The 14,775-nt window shown below is 40.8% G+C and overlaps 1 protein-coding gene across 8 annotated transcripts in view; it reads left to right on the top strand.

Moving 5' to 3' along the window:
- plppr2a (phospholipid phosphatase related 2a) overlaps positions 1–10,950 on the top strand; it is a 74,002-nt gene extending 63,052 nt beyond the window's left edge. For 2 of the 8 annotated variants that reach the window (XM_029726800.1, XM_029726803.1), the window contains 5 exons: positions 1,340–1,460; positions 5,649–5,899; positions 6,048–6,224; positions 8,530–8,657; positions 9,433–10,950. In XM_029726800.1, the coding sequence (XP_029582660.1) occupies positions 1,340–1,460; positions 5,649–5,899; positions 6,048–6,224; positions 8,530–8,657; positions 9,433–9,541 (786 nt within the window). In that variant the 3' untranslated portion in view covers positions 9,542–10,950. Of the gene's footprint in view, positions 221–1,339; positions 1,461–5,648; positions 5,900–6,047; positions 6,225–8,529; positions 8,674–9,200 lie in introns of all 8 variants that reach the window. The other 6 variants (XM_029726798.1, XM_029726799.1, XM_029726801.1 and 3 more) reach the window with 4 other exon arrangements.
- The last annotated feature ends 3,825 nt before the right edge of the window (positions 10,951–14,775 follow it).

The raw sequence follows: 14,775 nt of genomic DNA, 5'->3' as shown, positions 1-14,775 counted from the left end.
GGTTTTCTACAGAAGAACAAGCAAATGTTTTGTTGAGGCAAGTCGTTCCGGAAACTGGAAATAGTTGATGTTGTCTGAATACCGTGCATAAAAGAGTGAGTTTCACAGTTCAGGGCCCTCAATAAACCAATCAGCACATGCACTCAGTGGGTGTGCAATGTAGCTACAATTATCTGGTTTCTGTGGCTGTCACGAGCCTGGCACGTTCCTCGCTCCAATGGTGGGTATTTTTTGTAACACAAATGAATGTCTGGACTCCTGCGAATGTGATGTTGATGATGAGGGTTTCAAAGGAAACTGTGTGGGTGTGAACATGGGGATCACTAGCCACGCGCTGACATTAGGCCACGTGTTGTGTGAGAGAGTTGAGGTCTGTGTGGGCATGTGGCTTTCCGAGAACTTGTGCATAGCCTAAATTAAATCAAATAACTTGTTGTTTTCAAGACATGCGCCCTCTCACTCAGTTCAGGGCCCTCAATAAAGCTAACTGGATCTTTCACTGCCTCTTTCTCTCTTTCTCTCTTTCTCTCTCTCTCTCTGTCTCTCTTTCTCTTTCTCTGTCTCTCTCTCTCTGTCTCTCTTTCTCTTTCTCTTTCTCTGTCTGTCTGTCTGTCTGTCTGTCTGTCTGTCTGTCTGTCTGTCTGTCTGTCTGTCTGTCTGTCTGTCTGTCTGTCTGTCTGTCTGTCTGTCTGTCTGTCTGTCTGTCTGTCTGTCTGTCGCTCTGTCTGTCTGTCGCTCTGTCTCTCTCGCTCTGTCTCTGTCGCTCTGTCTCTCTGTGTCTGTCTCTCTCTCTGTCTCTCTCTCTGTGTGTGTGTCTCTCTCTCTTTCTCTCTCTCTCTCTCTCTCTCTTTCTCTTTCTCTGTCTCTCTCTCTCTGTCTCTCTTTCTCTTTCTCTGTCTGTCTGTCTGTCTGTCTGTCTGTCTGTCTGTCTGTCTGTCTGTCTGTCTGTCTGTCTGTCTGTCTGTCGCTCTGTCTGTCTGTCGCTCTGTCTCTCTCGCTCTGTCTCTGTCGCTCTGTCTCTCTGTGTCTGTCTCTCTCTCTCTGTCTCTCTCTCTGTGTGTGTGTCTCTCTCTCTGTCTCTCTCTGTGTGTGTGTGTCTCTCTCTCTGTCTCTCTCTCTGTGTGTGTGTCTCTCTCTCTGTCTCTCTCTCTGTGTGTGTGTCTCTCTCTCTGTCTCTCTCTCTGTGTGTGTGTCTCTCTCTCTGTCTTTCTCTCTGTGTGTGTCTCTCTCTCTGTCTCTCTCTCTGTGTGTGTGTCTCTCTCTCTGTCTCTCTCTCTGTGTATGTGTCTCTCTCTGTCTCTCTCTCTCTGTGTGTGTGTCTCTCTCTCTCTCTCTACAGATCCTGGTGGGGGAGCTGGTGGCATTCTTTCTGAAGGCTGAGGGGACGCAAGAGAAGACCATAGTGACAGCAGACTGTTGCTACTTCAACCCCCTGCTGCGACGCATCGTCCGCTTCCTAGGTAACCACTACAGCCTCTAGGGTTTAGACCAACACCACCCAGCCCTGCCTGAACTAGTCTTGAATGATTAGTGTGTCTAACAAGATGATATAAACACACCTGGAATTGGAAATGTCTATAAAAGGGTATCTGAATTTGATGTCTTTTTAAAGGAAAATGTAGATGTTGATTGGATTTGTCACTGTGCACAGGATATAACTGGTATAAAACAGTACAGTGAGAGCTCTTTCTCAACAGTGCAGTGATAACAATAATAATAATAATAATATAGATAATTATAATAATAGATAATAATAATAATGGTAATAATTATTATAATAATAGTATAGATAATAATTATTATAATAATCATAATGCTAATAATAATTATAATAATAGTATAGATAATAAAAATTATAATAATAATTATGCTAATAATTATTATAATAATGTAGATAATAATAATTATAATAATAATATAGATAATAATGATAATAATTATTATAATAATAGTATAGATAATAATAATATAGATATTAATAATAATATAGATAAATAATAATAATATAGAAAATAATAATAATAAAAATAATAATAGCTATAATAATATAGATAATAATAATATAGAAATAAATATACATATTAATGATAATATAGATAATAATAGTAATATAGATAATATAAATAATAAGAATATAGATAATAATAATATAGATAATAATAATGTAGATAATAATAACAATAATAATATAGATAATAATAATAATAATATAGATAATAATAATATAGATATTATAAATAATATAGAAAAGAATAATATAGAAAAGAATAATAATAATATTATAAATAACAATACAGAAAATAATAATAATTTAGATAATAATAATAATAATAATAATAAAATAGATAATAATAATATAGATATAAATATGAATAATAATATAGATAATAATATAAATAATAATATAGATAATAATAATATAGATAATAATATAAATAATAAAATAGATAATAATAATATAGATAATATGAATAATAATATAGATAATAATATAAATAATAATATAGATAATAATAATATGATAATAATAATGATAATAATATAGATAATAATAATAATAATAATAATAACATAAAATGTAATAAAAAAAACACAAGATGTACGATATAAGTTTGAGTAGAGGCGTAACTGAATGAACACCAGAGACAGAGTGCAATATGAAATTGTATTAAATAATTTGCGGTATGGCCTCACCGAGGAATGCTCCTCGGAGCCAGACAGGTAGTCCTTTGCTGGACAGCTGGCATCAAACCCCCCGGCTAGCGGAACGGAGTTCCAATGACAGGCCTTAAGGTCATTATATCTGCTGGTTGTGGGAAGATGGATGGTTGTCGAAACTGCTGCTGAAAAACAGCAAGTGAGAGAACATGGGTAAGTTGACATAGAAATACATCCTAAGATTGACACCCGTTGGTTGAAAGAGAGGAAAGTGATAGGTTAAACAGTAAGCCTGCAGAATGTGCATTATTGTGCCGTGCTTATAGGCTAGGTAAATAGGTAAATAGGTAAATAGGTGAATGACATTCTGCACATGGCTAATAGGATATAGGAGAAGAACTAGATGCTGTGCTGATGATGAAACGTTTGTATTCATTCCCACTATGCCCGTATAATAGCAAACAGAGTGAATTATGTTTTGCGGCTTGATGAAGTTAAACAAGCATTCAGACCAGCCTTCCTGATTGAACTTGCTACATTTGAAGAAACATGAGAATGCAAGTAACACAACAATAGAACAGGAAGAGACATGCCTCAGCAGTTTGTGATGGTGATGGCTAAAACTGGTGTGAAGAATTTCATACATACAGTTGAAGTCGGAAGTTTATATACACTTAGGTTGGAGTCATTAAAACTCATTTTTAAACCATTCCACAAATTTCTAGTTAACTTTTTTGGGATAGGGGGCAGTATTCAGAAATTCAGATGAATACGCGCCCAAATTAAACTGCCTGCTTCTCAGGCCCAGAAGGTATGATATGCATATTTGGATAGAAAACACTCTAAAGCTTCTAAAACTGTTTGAATGATGTCTGTGAGTATAACATAACTCATATGGCAGGCAAAAACCTGCGAAAAAATCCAACCAGGAAGTGACTTGTGGTTTTTCTATCTAATCCCTATCGAAACTACAGTGTCTGTGGGGTCATTTTACACTTCCTAAGGCTTCCATTGGCTGTCAACAGCCTTTAGAAACTTGTTTCATCCTTCTACTGTTACTGGGCAGAGAATAGGAGCTCAGTCAGTGGACTGCCTGGGACCAGTGAGTTGTTTACTGTGCGGGCACGTTGGCACGCCGCTCCTTCTTTTTCCTCTGTAATGAATACGCTATTGTCCGGTTGGAATATTATCAACATTTTATGTTAAAAAGACCCTAAGGATTGATTGTAAACATCGTTTGACATGTTTCTACGAACGGTAATGGAACTATTTGACTTTTTGTCTCTGGTTTTACGCTCGCAAACTATAGTTTTGGCAAGTCGGTTAGGACATCTACTTTGTGCATGACACAAGTAATTTTTCCAACAATTGTTTACAGACAGATTAGTTCACTTAAAATTCACTGTATCACAATTCCAGTGGGTCAGAAGTTTACATACACTAAGTTGCCTTTAAACAGCTCGGAACATTCGTGAAAATGATGTCATGGCTTTAGAAGCTTCTGATAGGTTAATTGGCATCATTTGAGTCAAATGGAGGTATACCTGTGGATGTATTTCAAGGCCTACCTTCAAACTCAGTGCCTCTTTGCTAGACATAATTGGAAAATCAAAAGAAATCAGCCAAGACCTCAGAAAACAAATTGTAGACCTCCACAAGTCTGGTTCATCCTTGGGAGCAATTTCCAAACGCCTGAAGGTACCACGTTCATCTGTACAAACAATAGTACGCAAGTATAAACCCCATGGGACCACGCAGCCGTCATACCACTCAGGAAGGAGATGCGTTCTGTCTCCTAGAGATGAACGTACTTTGGTGTGAAAAGTGCAAATCAATCCCAGAACAACAGCAATGGTCCTTGTGAAGATGCTGGAGGAAACAGGTACAAAAGTATCTATATCCACAGTAATATCGACATATCCTGAAAGGCCGCTCAGCAAGGAAGAAGCCACTGCTCCAAAACCGCCATAAAAAAGCCAGACTACGGTTTGCAACTGCACATGGGGACAAAGATCATACTTTTTGGAGAAATGTCCTCTGGTCTGATGAAACAAAAATATAACTGTTTGGCCATGTGACCATTGTTATGTTTGGAGGACAAAGGGGGAGGCTTGCCAGCCGAAGAACACCATCCCAACCGTAAAGCATGGGGCAGCATCATGTTGTGGGGGTGCTTTACTGCAGGAGGGACTGGTGAACTTCACAAAATAGATGGCATCATGAGGCAGGGAAAATTATGTGGATATATTGAAGCAGCATCTCAAGACATCAGTCAGGAAGTTAAAGTTTGGTCGCAAATGGGTCTTCCAAATGGACAATGACCCCAAGAATACTTCCAAAGTTGTGGCAAAATGGCTTAAGGACAACAAAGTCAAGGTATTGGAGTGGCCATCACAAAGCCCTGACATCAATCCTATTGAAAATTTGTGGGCAGAACTGAAAATGTGTGTGCGAGCAAGGAGGCCTACAAACCTGACTCTGTTACACCAGCTCTGTCGGGAGGAATGGGCCAAAATTTGCCCAACTTATTGTGGGAAGCTTGTGGAAGGCTACCCGAAACGTTTGACCCAAGTTAAACAGTTTAAAGGCAATGCTACCAAATACTAATTGAGTGTATGTAAACTTCTGACCCACTGGGAATGTGATGAAAGAAATAAAAGCTAAAATAAATCATTCTCTCTACTATTATTCTGACATTTCACTTTCTTAAAATATAGTGGTGATCCTAACTGACCTAAGACAGGGAATTTACTAGGATTAAATGTCAGGAATTGTGAAAAACTGAGTTTAAATGTATTTGGCTAAGGTGTATGTAAACTTCCGACTTCAACTGTATTTGCCTGTTCATCACTTCAGGTGATCATGAAGGCTTTTGCAATTCCACACCTCAGCTGATAACAGCGGCTCCCAGGTAGGCTGGGGATAACTAAACTCCTCCTCTTTTAGTTGGCTGTCATTGCTCTCTCTCGCTCTTTCTCTCTCTCCCTCAGGGGTGTTCTCCTTCGGCCTGTTCACAACCACCATCTTTGCCAACGCGGGTCAGGCGGTTACAGGAAACCAGACGCCTCACTTCCTGTCTGCCTGCCGGCCTAACTACACAGCCCTGGGGTGCACATCCAACATGCAGTACATCACCCAGCCCCGTGCCTGCACTGGAAACCCCCTGGTAGTGGCATCCGCACGCAAATCCTTCCCCTCCAAGGACGCAGCCCTCAGTGTCTACTCTGCAGTCTACACTGTGGTAGGTTCTGGTCTGGGGAGTAGGAGTTTGGACAGTTCGATACACATGTTATGGTATACCACCCTATAGTATAGAGTTGATACCCAGCCTACAGTATTACAATTCCTGACAGTCCTCCTGGTCTCCTCCCCCTACCTGTCTGTCTCAGATGTATGTGACGCTGGTATTCCGGACCAAAGGCACTCGGCTGACCAAGCCTACGGTCAGCCTGACCCTGCTATGCCTGGCCATGCTGGTGGGGGTGGTCAAGGTGGCAGAGTACCGCAACCACTGGGCCGATGTCCTGGCCGGCTTCTTCACTGGAGGAGCCATCGCTGTGTTTCTGGTGAGAGGGAGGGAGGGGAGGGAGGGAAGGATGGATGGAGGGAGGGAGGGACCTGCTGAGGGAATGGTGAGGGAGAAGAGGGTGGTTAGGGAAGTCATTATTCAGGGAGATGAGATGAGGGTGATAGAATGTAACAGTAATGTATATTGATGACATTTTACATTGATATTTAAATTCATAAGCACAGGGGCTGTTAATCCTGGTACTTCTCGCCATGGGATGAGAAATGTCTCTCTCATTTCACTTACAGTGAGCTCCAAAAGTATAGTAATGAGGAGTGAGAAATGTAGAGGCCTGAATTTCATACCCAACCCCCCCCCAAAAAAAGATGCTAACCTTCCCTGTTATTGTTGTGGTAAGAGGTTATTCATGATTCATTCTTGACTATCTTTAATAATGTTAGCATCCACATTAATGTAGAGGTGTTTAGAAACATATTCTATTCTTATTTACAATAAAAGTGACTTCAAAATGACACAATGCATTATTTACCATTCATTTCTATTGGGCACAAAATTATGTGAAACACAGGCAAAACGAACAGTAAATGCATCCAACAAGTTTGTAGAGTCACAAGCTTGATGTAATCATTGTGTGTTAGGAAAATGGGACCAAATACTAAACTTTTGACTACTTTAATACACCCGGCGGTGTCAGAGGAAGGCCTTAAAAACTGTCAAAGACTCCAGTCACCCAAGTCATAGACTGTCCTCTCTGCTACCGCACTGCAAGCGGAACCGGAGTGCCAAGTCTGTGACCAAACTGAGCAATCGGGGGAGAAGGGCCTTGGTCAGGGAGGTGAACAAGAACCCAATGGTCACTCTGACAGAGCTCTAGAGTTCCTCTGTGGAGATGGGAGTACCTTCCAGAAGGACAACCATCTCCGCAGCACTCCACCAATCAGGCCTTTATGGTAGAGTGGCCAGACGGAAGCCACTCCTCGGTAAAAGGCACATGACAGCCCGCTTGGACTTTGCCAAAAGGCACCTAAAGACTCACTCAGCATCACTGTCTGGAGGAAACCTGGCACCATCCCTACAGTGAAGCATGGTGGTGGCAGCATCATGCTGTGGGCATGTTTTTCAGCAGCAGAGACTGGGAGACTAGTCAGGATCGAGGCAAAGATGAATGGATCAAAGTACAGAGAGATCCTTGATGAAAACCTGCTCCAGAGTGCTCAGGACCTCAGACTGCGGTGAAGGTTCGCCTTCTAACAGGACAAAGCACACAGCCAAGACAACGCAGGAAGGGCTTTGGAACAAGTCTCTGAATGTCCTTGAGTGGCCCAGCCAGAGCCCGGACTTGAACCCGATTGAACATCTCTGGAGAGACCTGAAAATAGCTGTGCAGCAATGCTCCCCATCCAACCTGACAGAACTTGAGGATCTGCAGAGAAGAATGGGAGAAACTCCCCAAATACAGGTTTGCCAAGCTTGTAGTGTCATACCCAAGAAGAATCAATGCTGTAGTCGCTGCCAAAGGTGCTTCAACAAAGTACTGAGTAAAGTGTCTGAATGCTTATGTAAATGTGTTATTTCATTTTTTTATTTCATAAATTTGCAAAAATGTCTAAAAACCAGTTTTTGTTTTGCATTATAGGGTATTTTGTGTAGATTGATGGGGAAAATGTTATACATTTTTGATTAAGGCTGTAACGAAAGCAAAATGTGGAAAAAGTCAAGGGGTCTGAATACTTTCCGAAGGCTCTGTACATACTGTATTACATCAATTACCTCAACTACCTCGTACCCCTGCACATTGACTCAGTACTGGTACTCCTTGTGTATATATCCTTCTTATTGTTTTTGTAGTCTTACCATTTAGTTTTTTTTGTGCAAATATTTGTCTTACATTTTAACTCTGCAATATTGGAAATGGGCTCGTAAGTAAGCTTTTCACTGTAAAGTCTACACCTGTTGTATTCGGGCACATGAGACCAATACAATTTGATTTGATGAATTTGTCCCAATACTTTTGGTCCCCTAAAATGGGGGGACTATATACAAAAAGTTTTGTAATTTCTAAATGGTTCACCCGATATGGATGAAAATACTCTCAAATTAAAGCTGACAGTCTGCACTTTACACTCATAGTACACTCATTGTATCATTTCAAATCCAAAGTTCTGGAGTACAGAGCCAAAAAAACACACAATTATCACTGTCCCAATACTTTTGGCATTACCTTTTCTTCTCTTATTAACTCAGCTTTTCCCCCTCTCTCTCTCTCTCTCTCTCTCTCTCTCTCTCTCTCTCTCTCTTTTCTGTTCTCTCTCTCTTTCTCACTCTCACTCCTCTCTCTCCAGGTGACGTGTGTGATCAACAACTTCCAGCAGACGAGGCCCCCTCCCCCTCCCCCGCGGCCACAGCGCCCTGAGTCGGTGCTAGGCATGCCCATGGTGGCTCTGCCATGTGTGGAGAGTCCTCTCGAAAAGTTAAGTGGAACTCAGGTAAGGGGTGGGGGTGGGTGAGCAGCAGAGCTGCACACGGGGGGGGGGGGGGGGGGCAGACATGCACCCCTTCTCTCCCCTTCTGTCGTCCTCCCAATCCCAAAAGAGGATGTCCCCTCACAGCGCATTCCCCAGCACCACCCCTAACCCTCAACCCCGACCAAAGCACAAGAACACCAAACCTTGTCTTTGAGCCAGTAACCCTTTACTCAGAAAATATGTGGCTCTTTAGAGAGAGCCGTTTGCGGTAGTCAATTCCTCAGCATTCATTCACCATCCCTCAGTGGTTGAAGCTTTGAAGTGAATGAGAAGTGCACTGTGAGCTCTTTAGATAAGGGAGAGCAGAAGGCACTGGGGAAGGACAACCTGTTGGAAGTGTGATTCAAGGGAGCAGCTTTGAGATTGCTTGTGTCTCCTCTTGTCTGTCACCTACACTAACCCTCACCTGACCTCCTCTTCCCTGTCTCCCACCTTGCTCTTTTCCCTTATCCCTCACTTGATCTCTATCCTTCTATCTCTGTCACCAGCATCCTGCACTCTCCTCCTCCTGCCCTCCCTACCATCCCTACGTTCACCAGCCATTCTGACCAACTTTTGATCTGTTTCTCTTGCTCCTCACTCGTTTTTCTTTTTTTCATCACTCTTTCCACCCCATCTTTCTCTCTCTGTCTCTTTCATTCCCTCTCTCTCTCCTTCTTCCTCTCTCTCTTCTCTTCTGTCCCTCCCTCTCTCTTTTTCACTCCTCTCTCTCCCCTGCAGACTCCGAGGGGATCTCCTTTCACAGAGATCACATGACCATCAGCCGTATCGGTTCCCCGCCACCCCAGATGTCCTCATTCCGTCTCGCTCCATTTCCAGCGAAGTCTAGACCAGCCACACGAACATGAACACTCACACGAACACCACTGTGCCGCCCACCCGGCAGGCCGCTACTCCACCCTCTACAGATCCTACTCCACGCAGGTCTAGACTGTCAAAACACACGCACACAAACACAACACACACAGCATACTCAGACCTCTACAAACCTCCCCCTAACCTTGTCCAAGCCCAAATCCCTGGGGGAACCGAGAGGTGAGCTCTCAAAGTGAGACTCACAAAGACTTAACAGCTTTCCAGCTGAACATTCACTACAGTGTCAGGTACAGGTATGCCTCTTTCATTTAGTTGTTTTCAGAGGCTTCTTTTTTGTTTTGCAGACTTTTTTGGAATGTGCTTCATTGTGTGAAGTACACATTTCACTGATATCACAAGGTGATGTTTCATCTTCTACGTGCTTGTAAGGAGAAACTGTCAGAATCCATTTGAGAACTGTGTTCTTTTGTGTTTTCAACTGTCTGTTGGAGATGTCCTCACAGGCAATGCAGCCAGTCATCCTGAAACCCTTCAGTCATTTGTGTCTCTGTACACTTTTAAGAAGAATCCAAACAACCGCTCAATGAACGCTCTCTGCTGGCTTTAGGGCTCATTTTCAGTATCCTAGAATGCGCAAATCATAAAATATCTGCACGAGTCAACAAACTCAAGTGAACAAATGTTTACGGACCAATCACTTTCTGTAGCAACTGTGGTACTTAATTATTGTACCTTCCAAATACAGCATAGAGACAACACACACAGATCAGGATCCTGGTAGGTCTACACTCACTGCATTAGCTCTCTGGCAGACCAGCTCTTCAGCTCTGCATGACATTACACAGGTCAAAGGATTCTGTTCATATTACTGAGGAGAAGACAATACAAGAACAAACAGGATAAAACTGCAGACGGTTTCTTTTTCTCCGCTTTCGATTGGTTGCAGCTGCAGCAAGTCAGCATGAAATATATATATATACAGATTTGGTAAGACCGGATGAGACACATTTTGAAATACATCACAAGTGACAGGACATGAGCTTTGTACAGTACAAAACATTTTCTTTTACACTCAATGTATCTGGACAGGGAACCTTGGTTACCAAAGCTTTGTCATTGTGATGTTACTAAAATACTTGTTTACTTACACATCCCTTTTGCCTGGAATGGAACGGATCACATCGGCATGGAACGAAACGCCACACTGGAAAACCAAGATTCCCTGTCTCTGGGCTGTAGAGAGATATTATTGGACTTTGCCTATTCATGTGATAATGTGATTTATTTATGAGGAGATTAATCATAGATGTATTTATTTGATGTGTATATATAGTGTGCTTGCCACAAACAGTTTAATTTTGATTTGCACAGCCCTCACTCATATCCAGTGGTGTAAAGTACTTAAGTAAAAATACTTTAAAGTACTACTTAAGTAGTTTTTGGGGGTATCTGTACTGTACTTTACTATTTATATTTTTGCCAACTTTTACTTGTACTTGACTACATTCCTAAAGAAAAGTATGTACTTTTTACTCCATACATTTTCCCTGACAGCCAAATAACTTTTTATGCTTAGCAGGACAGGAAAATGGTCCAATTCATGCACTAATCAAGAGAACATCCCTGGTCATCCCTACTGCCTCTGATCTGGAGGAGTTGCAAAACACAAATGCTTTGTTTGTAAATATGTGAGTGTTGTAGTGTGCCCCTGGCTATCCGTAAATTAAAAAGATTTGCTTAATATAAGGAATTTGAAACTATTTCTACTTTTACGTTTATTAACTAAGTATATTTTAGCAATTACATTTACTTTTGATACTTAAGTATATTTAAAACCAAATACTTTTAGACTTTACTTATGTAGTATTTTACTGGGTGACTTTCACCTGAGTCATTTTCTATTAAGGTATCTTTATTTTTACTCAAGTATGATAATTGGGTACTTTTTCCAGCACTGCTCATATCTCACCCTCCACTCTCCACTCCCTCCCACTGGCATATGGTTTTCTACCACTGGTTGGTTTTCTTCTTTGTGTTGTATCCTGACTATACCGTCACTGTGCTGTGTAATGTTTCCCTCTGCTGGACAACACACACACACACACACACACACACACACACACATACACACACACACACACATGAAAATGCTTATAAGAAAACATACATTTAATATTGACAAACTTACCAAAATACACACACTTTTGGATGAACATACACATGCTCACCCAACGAAACAAACAAACAAACACACACACTCACTTACCTCTCCTAATCTCTAGCCTATACCTCCCCTCTTTTCCACTTTCTTACACTTAAACCTGTTTGTATGGTTTTGTAAATAGTTATTTTTTGTAATGAGAACGTGATTTTTACACAGACACCCCACTGCTCTCCTTACATTAAGTTGTCATGGAGAAATGGGAACATTAATCGTATCAACTGTATTACTAAAGACAAGAGTGTATGTAAAGGTCCTGGTCCACTCTAAATCAGGCCTGGATTGGACCTCTCCTCGTCCCAAACTGGCAGCCATTCTGCATCAAACCAGGTGCCCTCCCGGACCAAGGTTGGAGTCAACCGAAGATGGCCTGTGATTTTATGCTAACAATAGAATCCCCTCATGGTTTAGTTTATCTTGTAATAGTTCACCTGCCAGTCCATATTGTGCCAGTAACCGAAAGGTTGCTGGATCGAATCCCCAAGCTGACAAGGTAAAAATCTGTCGTTCTGCCCCTGGGCGAGGCAGTTAACCCACTGTTCCCCGGGAGCCGATGACATTGATTAAGGCAGCCCCTCGTGCCTCTCTGATTCAGAGGGGTTGGGTTGAATGCATTCAGTTGTACAGCTGACTAGGTATCCCCCTTTCCCTATACACCAAAGTCTGTGAATTAGGACAAAGTGCACTGTATTCTACTATCACAATTTTGAGGGGGTCTGTTGCTTTTACATTTAAGTCATTTAGCAGACGCTTTTATCCAGAGCCACTTACAGAAGCAATTACGGTTAAGTGCCTTGGTCTAGGGCACCTTGTCGTCTCGGGGATTTGAACCAGCGACCTTTCAGTTACTGGCCCAGAGCTCTTAACTGCTAGGCCAAAACCGACAGCAGCTACATAATACTACACATTTGGCTTGATTATGTGCACCAAGGAATGTGTGTTCCTTGGTGCACATACAATACATCTGAAGTTTGATTTAGTTCTATTTTTAAAAATAAGATAAATAATGCAGTAACAAAAAAAGTGTTCTGAGTTTTAACACTTCATTTCATCTTGTTACAACATACCTTCTGTTTTGTAAAGATTTGTCTGATGAGAACAATAAATGGATATTGCAATAAAAAGGATGTTGAGTGCTCTTGCCTTTTATGAGGGCAGGACACATTCTGTTTTACTGTCATTGATTTTATCCTTTGACCAATCACAATGCTGATTGTTGCTCAAATGTGGCCCAGGGTGTGGATCATGGCCAATAGGAATGTCTTATAGTTTTTAATCAATGTTCTCTTTTCATTTTCTCTATTGGACATAATATGCACTTCTGCTTCAGCAACAACTTCTGAAGGCTTGAGAAGAACATAATAGTAGTGTTACTTTGACCTGCTGGTGAGAGATACACATTACATGTAAATCATTTATTTTATTAGTCAATGCAGAGCTGCAACGTCTGAGCTGATAACTCTCTAACCTCTGTGATATACAAGTTGTTTTGGATCGGTGTCCCGCTAGCATAACAACTTCCAGTGAAACTGGAGGGCTCGTAATTCAAATAAATTCTAATAGTTATTATGGATTTTAGATATTTAGGTACATATAAGTGTCTTATATCGGCTGAAAGCTTAAATTCTTTTTAATTTAACTGCACTGTCCAATTTACAGTAGCTATTACAGCAAAAACATGCCATGCGATTGTTTGAGGACGGCGCCCCACATCAAAATATTTTTACATCGGCACAGGTTTCATACATTCACATATACAGATTAAATATTCACTTACTTTTTGAAAATCTTCCACTGATTTGTCATCCAAAGGGTCCCAGCTATAACATGTAGAGTCGTTTTGTTAGATTTTTTATATCACAAAAATTCTGTTTAGTTGGCGCCATTAATTTGAGTAATCCACTCGTTCAACTTGCAGAAAAAGAAATCCGAAAATCTACCCCTAAACTTTTTTTCAACAAGTCAAAATACATTTCTATTTACTCCTCAGACACCCTAAAATATAATCAAACTATAATATTTATTTCGGAAAGAAGTATGTTCAATAGGAAACCAATTTTAGCAGTTGCGCAACTTCATCAAGACGTGCAAAAACACGGATTTCCAAGACTGTGTCCTCTTACAAAAACTGTTATTTCTTATTCGTGAGCCTGAAACCTTGACCATAGACTGCTGACACCCTGTGGAAGCCATAGGAATTTCATCCAGGGAGCTATTTTACAATATGACCTTTCTCTTGCATTTCTAAGAAGATGGTCTCTCAAAGAAAAAGAAATTCCGGTTGGTTTTTCTTTGGATTTTCTCCTATTGTGTTATATTCTCCTACATTATTTTAACATTTCTACAAACTTCAAAGTGTTTTCTTTCTAATGATATCAATTATATGCATATCCTGGCTTCAGGGCCTGAGCTACAGGCAGTTTACCTTGGGCATGTCATTCAGACGGAAATGGAGAAAAAAGTGGCCTAGCCCTAAGAAGTTTTAAAATGTCCTTATTACCTCAGTACAATGTTGTTAATTACTCCCAGTAATGTCTAAAAACTAGCATACATGCAAATTACTGAACAAGGAAACACTGTATTTTATGTTCTTAGCCTAACGGTTTCACAAATGGTAAATGTATGTTGGGAGAAAATGTAGAATATTTGTATTATGTGCAAGCTAGCATGTGATAGTAATAGCAAAGACCCTACAGACTGTAATACCAAGGACTAGGCCTTATTGATTACGTCCGTTGACTATGCAGTGACAGTAGAAGGCCACAAGATGGCGACCTATATCAGATATTTCCACCGGCGCTATCACTGTGTTATTCAGGGAGGCAAAGTACCTGTGTTAATAATGCAAGGTAAGCACTTATCAGTGAGCGCATCACTGATTACAAGGTTGTCATTCCTGTTTCTTCTAGGTGACGTTCCAATATCACAGCTGTGAACATTTTAAGGTATTCCAATGACACAATAGCATTGGCTCTCTTAGGCTCGCCTCATTTACTACAAATTTAGATTTTTATTGAAATTTTTGA

The sequence above is a fragment of the Salmo trutta genome, chromosome 32 (assembly GCF_901001165.1).
Source record: "Salmo trutta chromosome 32, fSalTru1.1, whole genome shotgun sequence".
Classification (NCBI taxonomy): domain Eukaryota; kingdom Metazoa; phylum Chordata; class Actinopteri; order Salmoniformes; family Salmonidae; genus Salmo; species Salmo trutta.
The sequence above is the reverse complement of the archived record's forward strand: the minus strand, read 5'-3'. Positions and strand labels throughout refer to the sequence as shown.